At 40.8% G+C, this 15,895-nt stretch overlaps 2 protein-coding genes across 3 annotated transcripts; one reads left to right on the top strand and one right to left on the bottom strand.

Annotated features, from left to right (window-relative positions):
* Nucleotides 1-266: 266 nt before the first annotated feature.
* On the bottom strand, nt 267-1,849 carry htr1ab (5-hydroxytryptamine (serotonin) receptor 1A b). The gene has a single exon (XM_026176984.1). The coding sequence runs from the start codon at nt 1,733-1,735 to the stop codon at nt 485-487; it is 1,251 nt and encodes a 416-aa protein (XP_026032769.1). The 5' UTR covers nt 1,736-1,849; the 3' UTR covers nt 267-484.
* Nucleotides 1,850-5,341: 3,492 nt separating this feature from the next.
* Nucleotides 5,342-14,884, top strand: LOC113026053 (E3 ubiquitin-protein ligase RNF180-like). 2 transcript variants are annotated; one of them, XM_026174463.1, is made up of 8 exons: nt 5,342-5,456; nt 8,173-8,235; nt 8,833-8,925; nt 9,367-9,462; nt 9,618-10,250; nt 12,023-12,269; nt 12,364-12,462; nt 14,101-14,884. In XM_026174463.1, exons 2-8 carry the CDS (start codon nt 8,206-8,208, stop codon nt 14,286-14,288), a joined length of 1,386 nt encoding a protein of 461 aa, XP_026030248.1. In that variant the 5' UTR covers nt 5,342-5,456; nt 8,173-8,205; the 3' UTR covers nt 14,289-14,884. The 2 variants fall into 2 exon arrangements, with proteins under 2 accessions (XP_026030248.1, XP_026030249.1); XM_026174464.1 differs by lacking the exon at nt 8,173-8,235 and having other exon boundaries at nt 5,343-5,456.
* Nucleotides 14,885-15,895: the final 1,011 nt, after the last annotated feature.

Below are 15,895 nucleotides of genomic sequence, written 5' to 3'. Positions count from 1 at the left end.
TAAACCATCGGATTAAAATAACCCTAAAATTTCGACTGGCACCTGAGGAAAGCATCAAATTTCTAAAAGAAACACTATATTATTGATTTTTTGCCTAGTTAAAATGTTATTTTTTAATTTTAAATATTCACAGCTTAGCTACTGGAAACGTGGATTCACAGTTTCAATTCAATAAATTCTTCCTGGCGCAGAATTTAAAAGTGTTAAAATAATGACTTCAGGGGGAAAAGTATTAAAAAGTTGTTTTTTTTATTGGACATCAAAGAACAGGATGAGCAACACGGAGCTTGAATCAAACGATCACAGCTTTATCTATGCATAGGCTATAGACATCTCTGGAGATATTTAACGATGGTGATGAGCGGCAATAATCATTGTGAGCCCTCAGTTCTTGTTTGAGAACAATCTGTTCGCAGGCTGTTGGTCTCTTTTTCACCTGGATGTCTCCAGATCAGCCCTCAGTGACCCGGTGAGTCTTGAACCATCACGGTCTGCAAAAGTGACACTTGATGATTTTCTTGAAAGCGCTCTGAAAATCTTTGTTGAAGTACGCGTAAATGATGGGGTTCAGTAAAGAGTTGGAGTAGCCCAGCCAGTTAATGACATCCTCTAGCCAGCGGGGCATGTAGCACGACTCCTGGCAGAAAGGCATGACCAGGGCGACGATGAAGAAAGGCAGCCAGCAGAGGATGAAGGTGCCCATGATGATGCCCAAAGTCTTCACCGTTTTGCGCTCCCGTGCCAGCGCGATCTTCCTCTTCGCCTCCGTCGCTTTCTCATGCCTGCTCTCGAAGAGCGGCACGGAGCTCGGGGTGTTGGGCAGCGGCAGGTTGCCTTTGGAGTTGCTGTGAACTTCGATGATCTCCAGAGACTCGCCGTCTTCGGCGTGTCTCACCGCGCCGTTGACACTCGGCAGCGGCCGGGGCTCCACGCTTCTTTTCCAGCTCTTGCCCTGTGCATCTCCTTGGATCTTTTTATGGAAGAGCGCGGGAGAGAGCGCCAGGCAGGAGTCGGACACTTTCTTTTTCTCCGTTTTACGCACCGTCCTCCTGATGCGGAACCGGGCAGCTTTGAATATCCGCCCGTATAAAACCAGCATCAGAGTTAGCGGGATGTAAAAAGCCCCGAAAGTGGAGTATATTGTGTACCAGGGGTCTTGCCTTATCTTACACTGCTTGGGGTTCGCCCTGTCCTCTGCCATGCTGCTGGGCTGGGAGCGCATGATCAGCATAGGCGGCACGGAGATGGAGAACCCCACTAGCCAAGTGACGCTGATGAGGACCGCGGCTCTCCTCGGGGTCCTCTTCTTCATATAGTCTATGGGCTCGGTTATGGCCCAGTATCTGTCCAGAGCGATGGCGCACAGGTGCAGGATGGACGACGTGCAGCATAGCACATCCAGAGAGATGAAGATGTCGCACGGAATCTGCCCGAGAGTCCACCGATTCAAAACCTGGTAGAGCGCCGCCATGGGCAGCACCAGCACCGACACCATCAGGTCCGTGACGGCAAGAGAGCCGATCAGATAGTTGGCGACATTCTGGAGAGAGCGCTCCAGCGCGATTGCTGCAACCACGCACGCGTTCCCAAATATTGCGCACAGGATGAGCGCGCCGAGCAGGAAGGATGTGACCACTTGGTAGCTGAGTTTCACCTCCTCGTCTTCTGGTTTTGGGGCTTTGTTTGAAGAGTTGTCGAGTTGAAGCCAGGCGGTCGTGTTGTTTGTGCCCTCCATCGTTGGGCCACTTCGATGCGACTGGAGAGGTTCTACTCTGCAGAGCGCATGGCACGGGAACACCGTGAAGAGCGCATAGCGGTCAGCTGGTCTGCCGAGAAGTGCAGAGAGGCTGTAAACTGCGAGTGTTGGCTGCTGACGGAGAATGATGCTGCGGTTTTATACCGGTGATGGAAAATGCGTCATTTCTGTGTGAGGCTGTAACAGAGGCATGGTTATGTCTGTTTAGTCCACAGCTCAGGCAGTGAAGATGTAGGAGCTGTGAAAAAAACACAGTAGTTTCCTTCTACTCCGTGGTCTCCAGACTGCAAGTGGATTAAGATTTATTTATTTATTTATTTATGTAAATTTTATTGAAAAAAGTGGATTTGCTCATTTTTGAATGGCCTAAAATTAAAATCATTTTTTAATTTAAAACTATTTCAGTTATTGTTTCAACTCAATATGAGTTGATATGAAATATGTTTTTCTTCCCGTGTATTTCATTTGTGGCAGTCGTCTGCTTTCAGCACCACGATCAGCGCAGTGCAGTCAATCTGAGATGTCACACTGCCACCCGGCGTTGATTCACTGTCACAACACATAAACAATTATTACATTTTTGTTATCTTAAGCTTCAAACGCCTTCAAAGTAAAATAAAATAAAATAATTAAAAAGTTTGGCCATTGTGCCAGATTGTTGTATTATTATGACACTGTATTATTTTCATTCAGTTGTTCAATGTTAAAAACCAAAAAACGTCAAGAACAATATAAAAAGTACTGCTTTGCTGCACCTCCGAGTAAACGAGCTTTAATGAGAGCCTAAAATCTTTGAGTAATCCCATATTGTTTCCTCTATTTGATTTGGAAAAAATTATGCCATCAATTTAAATAAATATTTAAAAGTAATGAAAGTTTAGCTGGATCTGTGACAGACATAAACATTGGCCAACCAAACAACTTTAACAGGGGGGCATTTTCCCTACATCACTTTTCTGTTCCATTAAAGGCAAAATTAACTTTTATCTTAAGTATCTTTTATGTGTGCTGTTGCACTTACACACTTTGTCCACAAATCAGAGGTTATAAACTCAGATGCACAACTGCAAAATTCCATGCAAAACTGGAGTGCAGGATGAGTTCCTGTATAATTAATAAACTCATACATTGTGTCATCTGTGTCACATGTTACATAATGTCAAGTATAAACAAGGATAAACATCCTGCTTTAAATCATAAATGGCCTGCATTAGTATACAACCATTTGCACTCACTGGCCATTTTATTAGGAATACACATGGCAGGAACTTGATGCTTTTACCCATGCAGACATGGTCAAGGTGACCACCTGAAGGTCAAACTGAGCATCAGAATGGGCAATAAATGCAATTTAAGTAACTGTGAAATGTGGAAAGGGTGTTTCTTGATCTGGTTGGTTTTGAGTATTGTAGGTTTATGATTCTTTTGGGGTTTGAATATTGATTTATGGTAAAGCTTTCTATCATTTTTTCTTTTGAGTTTGTTATTATTGCTTCTTGCTTTTTAATTTCTTTTTTATGCTTCTAGTTCTTTGTTTGTCGCTTGATGATGTTAGGTCTCTTTCATGCCCATTCTGTCCAAGCCTCATCTTTGTGTTTTGTCCTTATTTTTTTCTCAGGTGAAGTCAGCTTTTTCTTCATGTTTACCTTTCTGTCCTTGTGTCAGGTTTTGTGGTTTGAGTCCGTGTCTCAGTGTTAGCTTCTGTTTAATTTTGATAATCTCTTGTGTTTTGTATTAAGTTCTTCTTCCCTTGTCTATTCTTCTGTGATTAGCATCAGCTGTGCTCCGACCTGTTTCCTCTTCCTTCATTACCTGGTGTGTAGTGTGTGAATCTGTTCTTTCTTATGTTCTCCCTCTATGTTGTATCCCTCTGTTCCCTGTATTTTTAAGTTTTCCATGTGTTTTGCACCAGCCTTGCTCCATGTATGCTTTGTTCTTAAGCTGAGTTTAAGTTACTCTCCCAAGTTAGTCTCCCAAGTCCTGTGTTTCGGTCTTTACCTGTCACATAGCATTTCATTACAGTTAGCGCCAGATGAGTATTTCAGAAACTGGTGATCTACTGGAATTTTCCTGCAAAACCATGTCTAGGGTTTATAGGGTATGGTTCAAAAGAGAAAATGCTTTGTTGATGCCAGAAATCAGAGAAGAATGGCCAGACTGCTTCAAGCTGATACGACAGTAACTCATGTAACCACTGTATGCAGAAGAGAATTTCTGAATCCAATCAAAGCTTGAAGCGGATGGTCTACATCAGCAGAACACCAGCCAGCTAAGGACAGGAAAGTGAGGTTTCAAAACTGGAAAATGCAAGACTGGAAAAACATCACCTGCTCTGTTAAGTCTTCTGCTGAGACATTCACAGGGTAGGTCAGAATTTTGCATCAACAACATGAAAGCATGGATCCATGCTGCCTTCTATTAAAGCTCTGGGCTGGTGGTGACTTATTTTCTTAGCATACTTTGAGCACTTCTAAAGGACAAAGAGGGTAGCATATTGTGGAAAGGAGAGAAATTTTCTCAATGTGCAAACATGGATTAATGAAGTCACCACACACGAGAACACCTGGAGTCACAGACAAGAGCAGAAATTCACCGCACTGCAGTTTTTTTAAGTCAAAAAAGGAAACTAGTATTTCTCAAAATCTGACTTTTATAGTTTGTATCCTCAGTCACACTCTTTCCCTCCATTGCTGCTGCAGGACTAAGCTTGATCTTTGTGTGCGCTGCAGCGTGAGCGTTTAAGTCTGTCATTACAAAACTAAGAATCTCTATGTTTTACTCATAGATGTAAAAACATATCAGTAGATTTCATCTGAGGGGACACAATGACCTTACTGGACTCCCAAGGCCAACCCATAAAAGTAACATAACACTGCAGTGTTATGTTTAGCTGTTAAACAAAATCAGTTTTATTTTGTGATTTACAAATGAAATTGTTAAAGAATAAATTAACATCCCGCAAGTCTGGTGACTGCTTATTCCTCAGGCTCAGAGTTAAATATAGTTTGGTATTTTCGAATTATTTGTTGTTGTTATTTTAATTGATCTATTTAAAATTTAGTTCAGTTCCATTTTAGTTTTTGTTTGACAATGTTGGGTTTTTAGTTTAGTATTTGTTAGTTTCTGTCTTTCCAATTATTGCTGTGTGCAATGACGTGTCATAGTTAAGATTAGTACAGGTATTATTAGAATAACAAATTGTTTGAACGTGTGTCATACTATTATAAACATCCAGAGTCTCAGTAAACTTGTCTTTCAGTGACTCATCAGGCAACTTGTAATGTTTTTTAACCAAACTAAAAATTACTTAAAGATCTGTCCTCTATATTTTCATTTTATTTTAGTTTACAAGTTCTCTTTTTTTTTTTATTCAAGTCCAGATTTTATTTGTGTTTAACGAAAATTGTACTGATCTGTACAATGTAGCTTGCCGTCACCAGTGTGTGTTTGTGAATGGGTGAATGACTGAATGTAGTGTAAAGCGCTTTGGGGTCCTCAGGGACTAAGTAAAGCGCTATACAAATTCAACTCCATTTACCATGAAGTTGAAGCGACAGCAGCGGCCTTTACGGTCCTTTTTGGCCCATTAGACGTCCCGTTGAGCACTTTTCATGACGTCACCGAGCTATTTAAACTCAAGAGAAATATTTTGTTTTCTTAGCGTAGCCGTGTTTACCTAGCAAATACGTCTGTCTTAAAGGTAAGCTTATTTTATTTTTATAGTTGTCGAAATGTTCTTCGTTGTATTTGGACCGTAGCCGTTGTCGTTTAATAGGGCTCAGTAGCTAACTAGCGACTCATTTTATTGTTTTACTTGAATTGTGTTTTTCTTATTTCATCGAAACCGTTAACTTTAAATAAGAAATACTTACTACCACTAAAGTTTGCAAATTGCTGTGGTACAGCATCCAAAACATGAAAAGGCCACATGGCTCAACATAGCAAACATTATAACAGAACTACATAAAATAAAAAATACAATAAAGCTAATTTATACAAGAGCTTAAAAAAACCCCTCTAAAGACACATTAAGGAGTTAAATCTAGAATAACTAGCACGTATAGTGCTATGAGGCGGTAACGATACTTTCTGTACAGGGAGTGCAGAATTATTAGGCAAATGAGTGTTTTGTCCACATCATCCTCTTCATGCATGTTGTCTTACTCCAAGCTGTATAGGCTCGAAAGCCTACTACCAATTAAGCATATTAGGTGATGTGCATCTCTGTAATGAGAAGGGGTGTGGCCTAATGACATCAACACCCTATATCAGGTGTGCATAATTATTAGGCAACGTCCTTTCCTTTGGCAAAATGGGTCAAAAGAAGGACTTGACAGGCTCAGAAAAGTCAAAAATAGTGAGATATCTTGCAGAGGGATGCAGCAGTCTCAAAATTGCAAAGCTTCTGAAGCGTGATCTAGTGATGGGCAGATGAAGCCCCATGAAGCACTGGAGCTTTTCATCCAATTGGTTCACCCCAACGCGAAGCTTCATGAAGCTTCATTTGCTCTAGCAGGACACCTACTGGACGTAAAAATAATAGCTGGCATGAATTTGAAGAGTGTGGCATTTTGCACACAGCCTGTAAATGTCAACAACAAAAGGAGTGTGTAAAACATGTATATTGTAGTGATGGCAGTATACTGTGTATAGTTATGCTGGCAGTATGGAAAAATGATTATTTGCGGCAAAGTTCGAACCGCTTCATGAACCAGTCACGTGGTACAGCCGGGCAGCGAGGCTTCGGACGTCATCATTTTCAGCTCCTCCCATAAATGAAGCAAGCCTCGATACGCGCTTCGCGGAAACGCCCCCTCCATTACTCGACACACGCTCCGAAGCCTCGATACAGAACGTCCCATCACTAGCGTGATCATCAAACAATCAAGCGTTTCATTCAAAATAGTCAACAGGGTCGCAATAAGCGTGTGGAAAAACCAAGGCGCAAAATAACTGCCCATGAACTGAGAAAAGTCAAGCGTGCAGCTGCCAAGATGCCACTTGCCACCAGTTTGGCCATATTTCAGAGCTGCAACATCACTGGAGTGCCCAAAAGCACAAGGTGTGCAATACTCAGAGACATGGCCAAGGTAAGAAAGGCTGAAAGACGACCACCACTGAACAAGACACACAAGCTGAAACGTCAAGACTGGGCCAAGAAATATCTCAAGACTGGTTTTTCTAAGTTTTTATGGACTGATGAAATGAGAGTGAGTCTTGATGGGCCAGATGGATGGGCCCGTGGCTGGATTGTTAAAGGGCAGAGAGCTCCAGTCCGACTCAGACGCCAGCAAGGTGGAGGTGGAGTACTGGTTTGGACTGGTATCATCAAAGATGAGCTTGTGGGGCCTTTTCGGGTTGAGGATGGAGTCAAGCTCAACTCCCAGTCCTACTGCCAGTTTCTGGAAGACACCTTCTTCAAGCAGTGGTACAGGAAGAAGTCTGCATCCTTCAAGAAAAACATGATTTTCATGCAGGACAATGCTCCATCACACGCGTCCAAGTACTCCACAGCGTGGCTGGCAAGAAAGGGTATAAAAGAAGAAAAACTAATGACATGGCCTCCTTGTTCACCTGATCTGAACCCCATTGAGAACCTGTGGTCCATCATCAAATGTGAGATTTACAAGGAGGGAAAACAGTACACCTCTCTGAACAGTGTCTGGGAGGCTGTGGTTGCTGCTGCACGCAATGTTGATGGTGAACAGATCAAAACACTGACAGAATCCATGGATGGCAGGCTTTTGAGTGTCCTTGCAAAGAAAGGTGGCTATATTGGTCGCTGATTTGTTTTTGTTTTGTTTTTGAATGTCAGAAATGTATATTTGTGAATGTGGAGATGTTATATTGGTTTCACTGGTAACAATAAATAATTGAAATGGGTATATATTTGTTTTTTGTTAAGTTGCCTAATAATTATGCACAGTAATAGTCACCTGCACACACAGATATCCCCCTAAAATAGCTAAAACTAAAAACAAACTAAAAACTACTTCCACAAACATTCAGCTTTGATATTAATGAGTTTTTTGGGTTCATTGAGAACATGGTTGTTGTTCAATAATAAAATTATTCCTCAAAAATACAACTTGCCTAATAATTCTGCACTCCCTGTAGTGTTCATCTCCAGTAGGTGGTGTAGAGGGTTATCAGATCAATAGCTCACCTTTTGATCACCTCTTTGTCAGCTGATGAAAGAATCCATGTAATCTGTTGAGAATAGATTCCTTAATGTACATCAAAGTTAAAGAGAACATAGTTGTGATTGCTTGCAATGGTAATAAAAGGATTGTGCAAAACATGGAAACATCTCAGCGCGATCTCTACCAGGACCAAAAGAATCTCAGAGACCGATGTTGTCTCACCAAATCCATGTGACAATAAGTGTTTTGATTTTTGAAACATCTCATGTCCAGGATTCATCACATTGCTTCTCAGTGCTCAGATTAATGTCCCTGTCAATCCAAAAAGTCCTGAAGGTGAGTGAAGTCGCACTTTAGTTAACTGTAAAACCCTTGTTCATCCAAATGCTTAACAATCCTTCTGATGACTGCTGTAACACCTCCAGCACCTTCCAGGATTACAGGCCTAGCTTTAAGTGAGTTTAACTTTGCACCTTAAATACTAAACAGTAATATCCACGTATTTGCTGCAAACTATAAATTTATTTTTTTATCATCAAAATGAAACAGCTGTGGACCACATGGAGCCTATATCTATTTGCATGTGTAGGCTACTTCCAAAGGTAGTAGCTTTAAAATGATTTGAGCCACTTCAGATCCTATCTGGATCCACATCATCAAGCGATTGAACTAATTGATTTCCAGCCTCCAACTTCCGACTCAGAAATCAATCTCTGTACATGTGGTTTTCCTAATGCCTCTGGAAGAGAGATGGGAGGAGGACTCTTCAAACAACCAATTGTTTGTATTCACAGCTGATTATTTCAGCTGACAGTTTGAATGTCCAAATATTTTTGTCATTAGTTTTGTTTTTTTTGTCCTTTTATTTGAGAGTCAGGACCAGTGCAGGTGAGTTCATCATTATGCATTGACAGCCTTTGTCACCATGTACAGATGAAGGACCCACTGCAGGAAAATATGCAGAGATCCATGCTGCGCTGCAGGAAGTGTCGGAAAAGCATCATAGACTCAACATGTTTTTTAACGGTAACAGTTTATTTTAAAATCCTAAATGTGTTTTCTTTCATTAACTTCATAGTTTACTTTAGGAGACGTTTTATGGTATTTGATTGGGAAATTAATGTGTGACAGAAGCTAAAACAAAACTCACAAAAAAGCAAATTTGGCCCAGTCTTTTAATGTGGCTTCAGTTCATTGAGGTTTATGGACCAGACCTCAAACTAATAGAGCTCTAGTCCACAGATGTACAGAGGAGTTCATGGTCGACCCAATAACTAAAGGTGCTTAGGTCCCATGGCTGCAAAACAAGCCCAAATCATCACCACCTCCACCACTGGACTGTAGAAAGTCGTGTGAAAACATCCTTTCTCACATGGCACTAACTGGCTATCAGTACCTGAGAAGCTGTTTTTTTTTTTTTTCATGTAAACCGTCTCGGCTGTCTGTGTGTTTTTTGCTTTGGAGCAGATTCCGTACACAGATGAAGCCTCTGCTGATGTTTGCAGTATTTGGCACCTCGATGTTGACATATTGCCAGAGTGGATTTTGACCTCAGTTCACCAAGTGAGTGTGACCCGTGTGAACAAAGATAATATGTCAACATTTTTATTTAGTTATTTATTTATTTTTTTTAAAGCTGTGTTGACTGTTATTGTTGGAAGAGGAGCAAGAAACTGAAAAAAGTTAATCTTTAAGCTTTGTTCCTTTGGTGTCCCCAGACCCAGTGGACTGCTGGAAAACTCAACTGCCAGAATTGTAGAGCTCGCCTGGGAGGCTTCAACTTCATTAATCGCAGTCAGTGTCCCTGTGGCACTGACGCCTCCATTCACTTCAGCAAAAGCCACCTGGATTACGACCACAAGCACTCCATCCTGATGGGCCAGCCTTTAAGGTCGAGGCTCAACAGGGGACAGATGGACATTTCTCAGAATCACGAGGAGAGGGCTGAGTTTAGCACGACTGCACTGGATAGATTTCAGGATTTTAACTGTGCTGCTACAATGCCCCATGAGAGTCCTATGGAGGCCTCAAATCCACAAACTGATGGGCGAACTCCTGTAGAAAGAGAAAATGCTCGCTGGAAGAGTGTGCCAGCTTTCTGTGGTCGTGATTTTTACCCTGATGTTGTCTCACATCCTGCAAGCGAGCAGCTTCACACAGATGGTGAAGCCTCTTCATCTGTTTCTGAGGGTACCCAGCCACCTCTGGATCAGCATCTCCTGCTAACAGAGGAGGGTGTTGAGTCTTCTGTAGAGACTGCAGCTCTCTGCGACGAGGTCTCTGATCCTGCTGTGTTTCTCAGAAGGAGATGGATCTCTGACAGTGTCTCTGAGCATGAAGAAGAACCAGTGGTATATTCATTTTTATTTATTTATTTTCTCTCTGTTTGGATTTATTGTAAACTATCTTTAACCTGCCAGACCACGTGATTACGTGTGAGTACAGAGTAGTAGAAGTAATGGTCAAGTGAATTCTCGACTCTGTTACTGACTTTCATCCCAAAACCACACTGAGTATTTCCAGTGTTCAGAATGCATCTGAATTTGGGAGGGGGGGGGGCTGAAACCTTGGCAAGGTTATTTCCCATTTTCAGTCTAACTTAGCAGCCAAGAGAGTTTTAAGGCACGGTTAACCTCATTCTCATATAGCAATGTATGCTGTAGCCTACCATAGCTGGTGGGCAGATAACTTCCAAAGTGAGCAGCAAAGTGGTCCAATGGGATTGTCACCTACAGCAAGAAGGTCCTGGGTTCAAATCCAATGACTAGGACCTCTGTGCGAGGTTTGCATGTTTTCCCCATGTCTGCATGCTCTGGCTTCCTCCCACACTCCATAGACCAGCATATAGGGTTAAACTGTGATTCTAACTTGGCTGTAAGTGTGAATGTGGTTGTTTTTCTCTCCAAGTTAACTCTGTGACAGATTGATGACCCTGTGTTCCCAACCTCTTGCCCCCTGATAGACAGCCCAAACTTGTGGTTAAACTGTCTGCTTGCATACCAGTGGGAAAAAAAATTCACTAGCTGATAGATTCTGTTGTTTGAGCTGCTAAATAAGTGACGTGTGTTATTGTCTCAGCCTCAAACCTCTGTCGGCTCCCCACCCTCAAACAGCCTTAGCAAAAAAGAGAAGAACCATATGAAGAGTGTGAGACTGAAACAAAGGAGGAGAGAGAGAGATGGCTGCAACACCAGAATGAGAAAGCACTGGTGAGAGAGCAAGGTTCACACTGAGTTAGTGTCAGTATGAAGGATGCAATCAAGTGGCAGCTGCTGTGGCTGAAAAAGGAAGCCAACATGGAAGTGCTGAAAACTGCAGCTTCTCCAATGATTCCTTCGTTCTAGCTCAAAAAGCAGGGCAGTCCCCATTATCATGGTAAAATACCCCAAAACATTACAGCATAAAAAAATCTGTTTGGCACAGAGTGGGGGCTTTGGCCTCTGTGGATAGTTTTCCCTTCATAACAACTCTATTTTAAGACTGAAACTTGAGGCTGTGGCTGCTTTATTTGATGGGGCTGATAGCTCTGCTGGACTTCACCTAAGTGTTTGTATGTTGGTGACTTTTAGATGCATTTTAATAAAATGATCTGATTTGGCTTGCTGTGTATAGATGGAAGACCAAATGCATGAAGGCCGTGCTTCAGTTGTGGTTAGCGAAAATCCAGTGTTTTAGTAGTCTGCTGTTTGGCACTGATCAGCTGAAGTGCGTTTCCCTGTGGTGTGCAAAAGTCTGTGAACTGAAGTGACATGGTAAAGAAGAGTGTGCCAAAATTCCTCCACAATGATGTGAGAGACTGAGTCATACAGAAAATCATTACTTAAAGTTGCTGTTGAAGGTGGTTCTAGATGTTGTTGAATCACGGAGTGTAGTTTTTCATATGACTGCCTGGAGTCCTGTGAAAACCTTCAGACATAACTGTATCCGTAAGTGTAGAAAAACACTATATAAGAACCAGTGCAGTTACCATATGCATGTAATAATGAGCAGGACTTAAATTATTTTAGATACAAGATTCAAAATGTGATCTGGGCAGTTTCTCCTCCAAAGTATGCTTGTAGAAGCGTTTTTTCCCTCCGCCGTTTGGGACCAAAAAATAAAAACTCAGGATGTTTATGTCCAGGCTGAACGTGTGAGAGTTTTGCTGCTGGATGATGATGATGAGGAGGAGGAGGAGGAGCACCAGGAGAACAGGGAGAACCTCACCTGTGCTGTATGTCTGGATGTCTACTTCAGTCCTCACAGAAGTCAGGCCTGTGGTCATGTCTTCTGTGAGCCATGTCTTCGCGCACACGCCATGAACAGTGGAAATGACAAGACCACCTGCCCTCTCTGCCGGGATGTCATCTTATACACCAACTTACAAACTGGTACGTTTGTTAATTCGCTCTTTGTGTTCAGAATAGCAAACATTTTCTGGTGAGGATATGCTCTTTAGTTCGTCCCCTGTTCTGTCTTCTTCAGAGCTCGATCAAAGGGCAAAAACCCTTTTCCCAAAACTTTACAAGGCTCGCAAGTGTGAATTTGAGGCTTCGCCGTGTGCATCATGGCCTCTGCCTGAAGGTGAGAAGCTTTGCTGTTTAGTTTAATTTGTTTTTATTTGACTAGGAAGTGTTTCCAGTGTAATACTGTGACAGAAAAGTCTGGATTATCCCGTTTCTGTGAAGGTTGACAAAAGCAAAAATGCATGAAGTAGTTTTCAATCTCAGCTCACATTGCATCAGGACCTTGGTTCTGAGGAAGCAATAAATGGTATTGCTTTATCGCCTTGCTTTAGTGTCTGTAGGGTATTTTATCTTTACACAGCTGGTTGTAAACTGTTAAAACAATAACTGAAACTGGAGTTAAAATCGATATAGTTAGGTTTGCAAACCAGACAGAGCATTCCTCCACTTAAAAGCTTTTAGTCTCTTATGGTGGATAGATGATTCAATTTTATTTATACAGCACCAAATCACAACATCAGTCACCTCAAGGTGCTTTATATTGTAAAATAGACGCTACAATAATACTGCCTGTGATAACTGTGACACCCAGAGAAAGAAGCATCAGAACTTAAAGTTTTGGAATGGGACCAGTTCTGATTTGACAATAGATATTTATGTCTTTGGGAAATATATAATTTTTAATTCTTTAAATGTAACACACTTATGTACACTTGGGGTTGTGATACATGTATGTATTCACTTGAACCCCTTAGTTGTGTGCCTGAGGTGACCATATTGGAGTTACTCCCTCTTACTCACAAACAAATCCAAGAGAAGATGACATTGTGTGAAACTGAGGAGTGTGTGGAGCAGTCTGAAGCCTGAGCTTCTGGTTTCTCGATCAGGGCATAAAACCATAATTATGTTTGTTTTGAGATCATGATTATTTACCACTATTATGGTCACTTTTTTCCCTTGAGCTTTAATTAAAATTCAAATGAAATATACTCAAAATGTTAATAAATAAATGAACTAAACCTTTCACAGCAGCCTGGTAACGAGTGAATCTGGACTTTCATGGAGAAACAAGAGTAAAAGAAAAGTTTGCTGAAGGGCAAAAGGAGTAAATTATTGAACAGAATGCAGTTCAGTTCACTCATTTTGTTTTAATACTTGTTATAAATCCAAATTAATTACTCGGATAACCTCTATTATTTTTACATGTTCAGACATGTCATGTCTAATGTGAGTATCTAGCACTGGCACAATAATAGAACCTAAAATAAGGAAAAAACCTGAGTCCCATTAAAAAAAAATGTCTGGTTTTCTAACTTGAATTCTTTATGTAGAGCTCCTTATGTTATTGCAGAGCAAAAGTAAAGGAAAGAAACTGATGAGACATTGAAGGATTTGATGGTTGTGAATAGACTCAGGCAGAATTACCAGATGAAGGTTTCTGGCTGAGGAAATGATGTGTAGTGCGCTTATCTGCCGAATGAATTGAATATTTTCATATGTTTGTTTCATCTAAAAGCTAATCATTGTTTTATAGGTTTAATATTCTTCCACTTTATAAAATTCTGCTCTTATCAAAGGTTTATTTGTATTTGGAGAAATTTTTTTCCCCGTTAAACATGTATCACTTTGTAAAATATAAAATTTGTATTTCTGTTGTTTAAAAGAATAACATTTTGAACCTCGGCACAAATAATGACATTACACACAAATTTTGATTGGTCATTAAATGTGGAACATTTCATCTCTTTCTCATTAGGTATCAGAGACGAAGATTTTCCCGTGCTTCATTTTTACGGAGTGCAATTGGGCCACATTTTGTTAAAGATATTTTTTGTCATCAGCTGCATCCTGTGCTGTGTCCTGGTTCTAGTGTTCCTCTGTTTTATCCTATTCCTCTGCTGTTTTAGACCTTATGGTCTAATTGCATCATTTCTTCCAGATTAGGCCTACTGAATCGCATGTCGGATGTTAATAGAGTCCGGGAATACCTCTGAAACAACAGAGGGCATGTGAGACATTTGCAGAAATTGTTGAGAAAAGTTTATAGTATTGAGTGTGATTAGGGTTTAATAACTACCTAATTACTTGAAAAATCTTCAGTCTGATGATTTTTGTCCTGCTAACATAACAAAGCACAGAACTGCAAAACTGAGCTTCTTGTGTCGTGTTCACTAAGGTCACTTGACAGCAATTTGAATTTTGAATGCCATATTTCTTAAATTCAAAGGTGCCAAGCTTTGAGGCATCACCTGAAAACGACCGTATCAGTGTTTTTATTTTTTTTCAATCATCTGCTGAAAACTGTTTCATAGGTCTTTAATTTATGTCCGTCATGTTTCACAACGTATGGATGTGAAAAAAATTGAATGTAAGTACATATCCTTGACTTATGTACACTTTATCCAAACTGTGAAGCACTTTGTGTTTTCAAAAGTGCCATCCAAAGATCTTGCTGCTGTTCCATTTTCTGTATCAAATGTACAGAGACACGCTGCTTCTGTGAAATGTAATCCATACCAGGAGTCTCAATAAAGGTTAGCTGGCTGATTTTTGGTTGAAAATGTGTTTTTATTTATGGTTTTTAACTCATTGGAAAATGCTAAACGATAATAACTGCTCGGTACACCTGTTTTGGGCACTTTCTCTCATTCTTCTCAGAACCTCTCAAGTTTGACGGGGAGCGCTGGTGCACAGCCGTTTTCAGATCAGTCGAGTTAGTCTGGGCCCTGACTGGACCACTTAAAGGCGCTCACAGAGTGGGCCCAAAGCCCCTCCTTTGTCTCTCTTTACCCAGCTAAATCAGCAAACACCTGGTCAGGAGCAGGTTTTAAATTGTGGTTTAAAAATGGCTGAAGCACCATGTAATTAAATGATTAAAATTCTCTGCTGCCGCAATGTCGTTCTTTAGTAAAACCACGATATAAAGCACAAAATGTGCATTGCATAGTTGCATGCAATAATGTGGTGATGGAGAAAATCTATACATGTTCTTATACTTGATTCTAATCTAAATCAGTATCTGCTGACAAAGAAAGCCCTAAATCACCACATTAATGTTTTTCTGTCCCAGTATATTTTGCGTTTTACTGTTACGTTTGTTTTATTCATTTCAGATTTTTATCATCATCTAACTGTGAGTCTGATTGGCGCAGGCAGTACTCGGAGAGCATTTTGGTCAGAAGTCACATGACCTTGATATTTGAGCATACATGGCGCCTGCAGCAGAGAGCCTGGTTTAACAGATAAAGTTGATAACCACCATAATGATGCTGGTTATTTCACACTGGGGTCTGAGGTTGCATCAAGCTAGCTTAAAGCACAGGAAGCTGTAATCTAGCCATCAAGTGTCTGTATTTTGAAGCCTAGTTTCTTTACATACATGACATAACAGTAAAAAAGATGGATGAAGTTACATGATTCATTCATTCAAGTCATACTTTGAAGCCTTGAGATGAGCATTTATGCTGACAAGGTCTTGGTTTCTTAAAAAAAAGAAGTTACCCCATGTCTGATATTGGGGTTGTTTCCAGGACTCCTTTTTTAATAAGGTG

Source organism: Astatotilapia calliptera, chromosome 7 (assembly GCF_900246225.1).
Source record: "Astatotilapia calliptera chromosome 7, fAstCal1.2, whole genome shotgun sequence".
NCBI lineage: Eukaryota > Metazoa > Chordata > Actinopteri > Cichliformes > Cichlidae > Astatotilapia > Astatotilapia calliptera.
The sequence above is the reverse complement of the archived record's forward strand: the minus strand, read 5'-3'. Positions and strand labels throughout refer to the sequence as shown.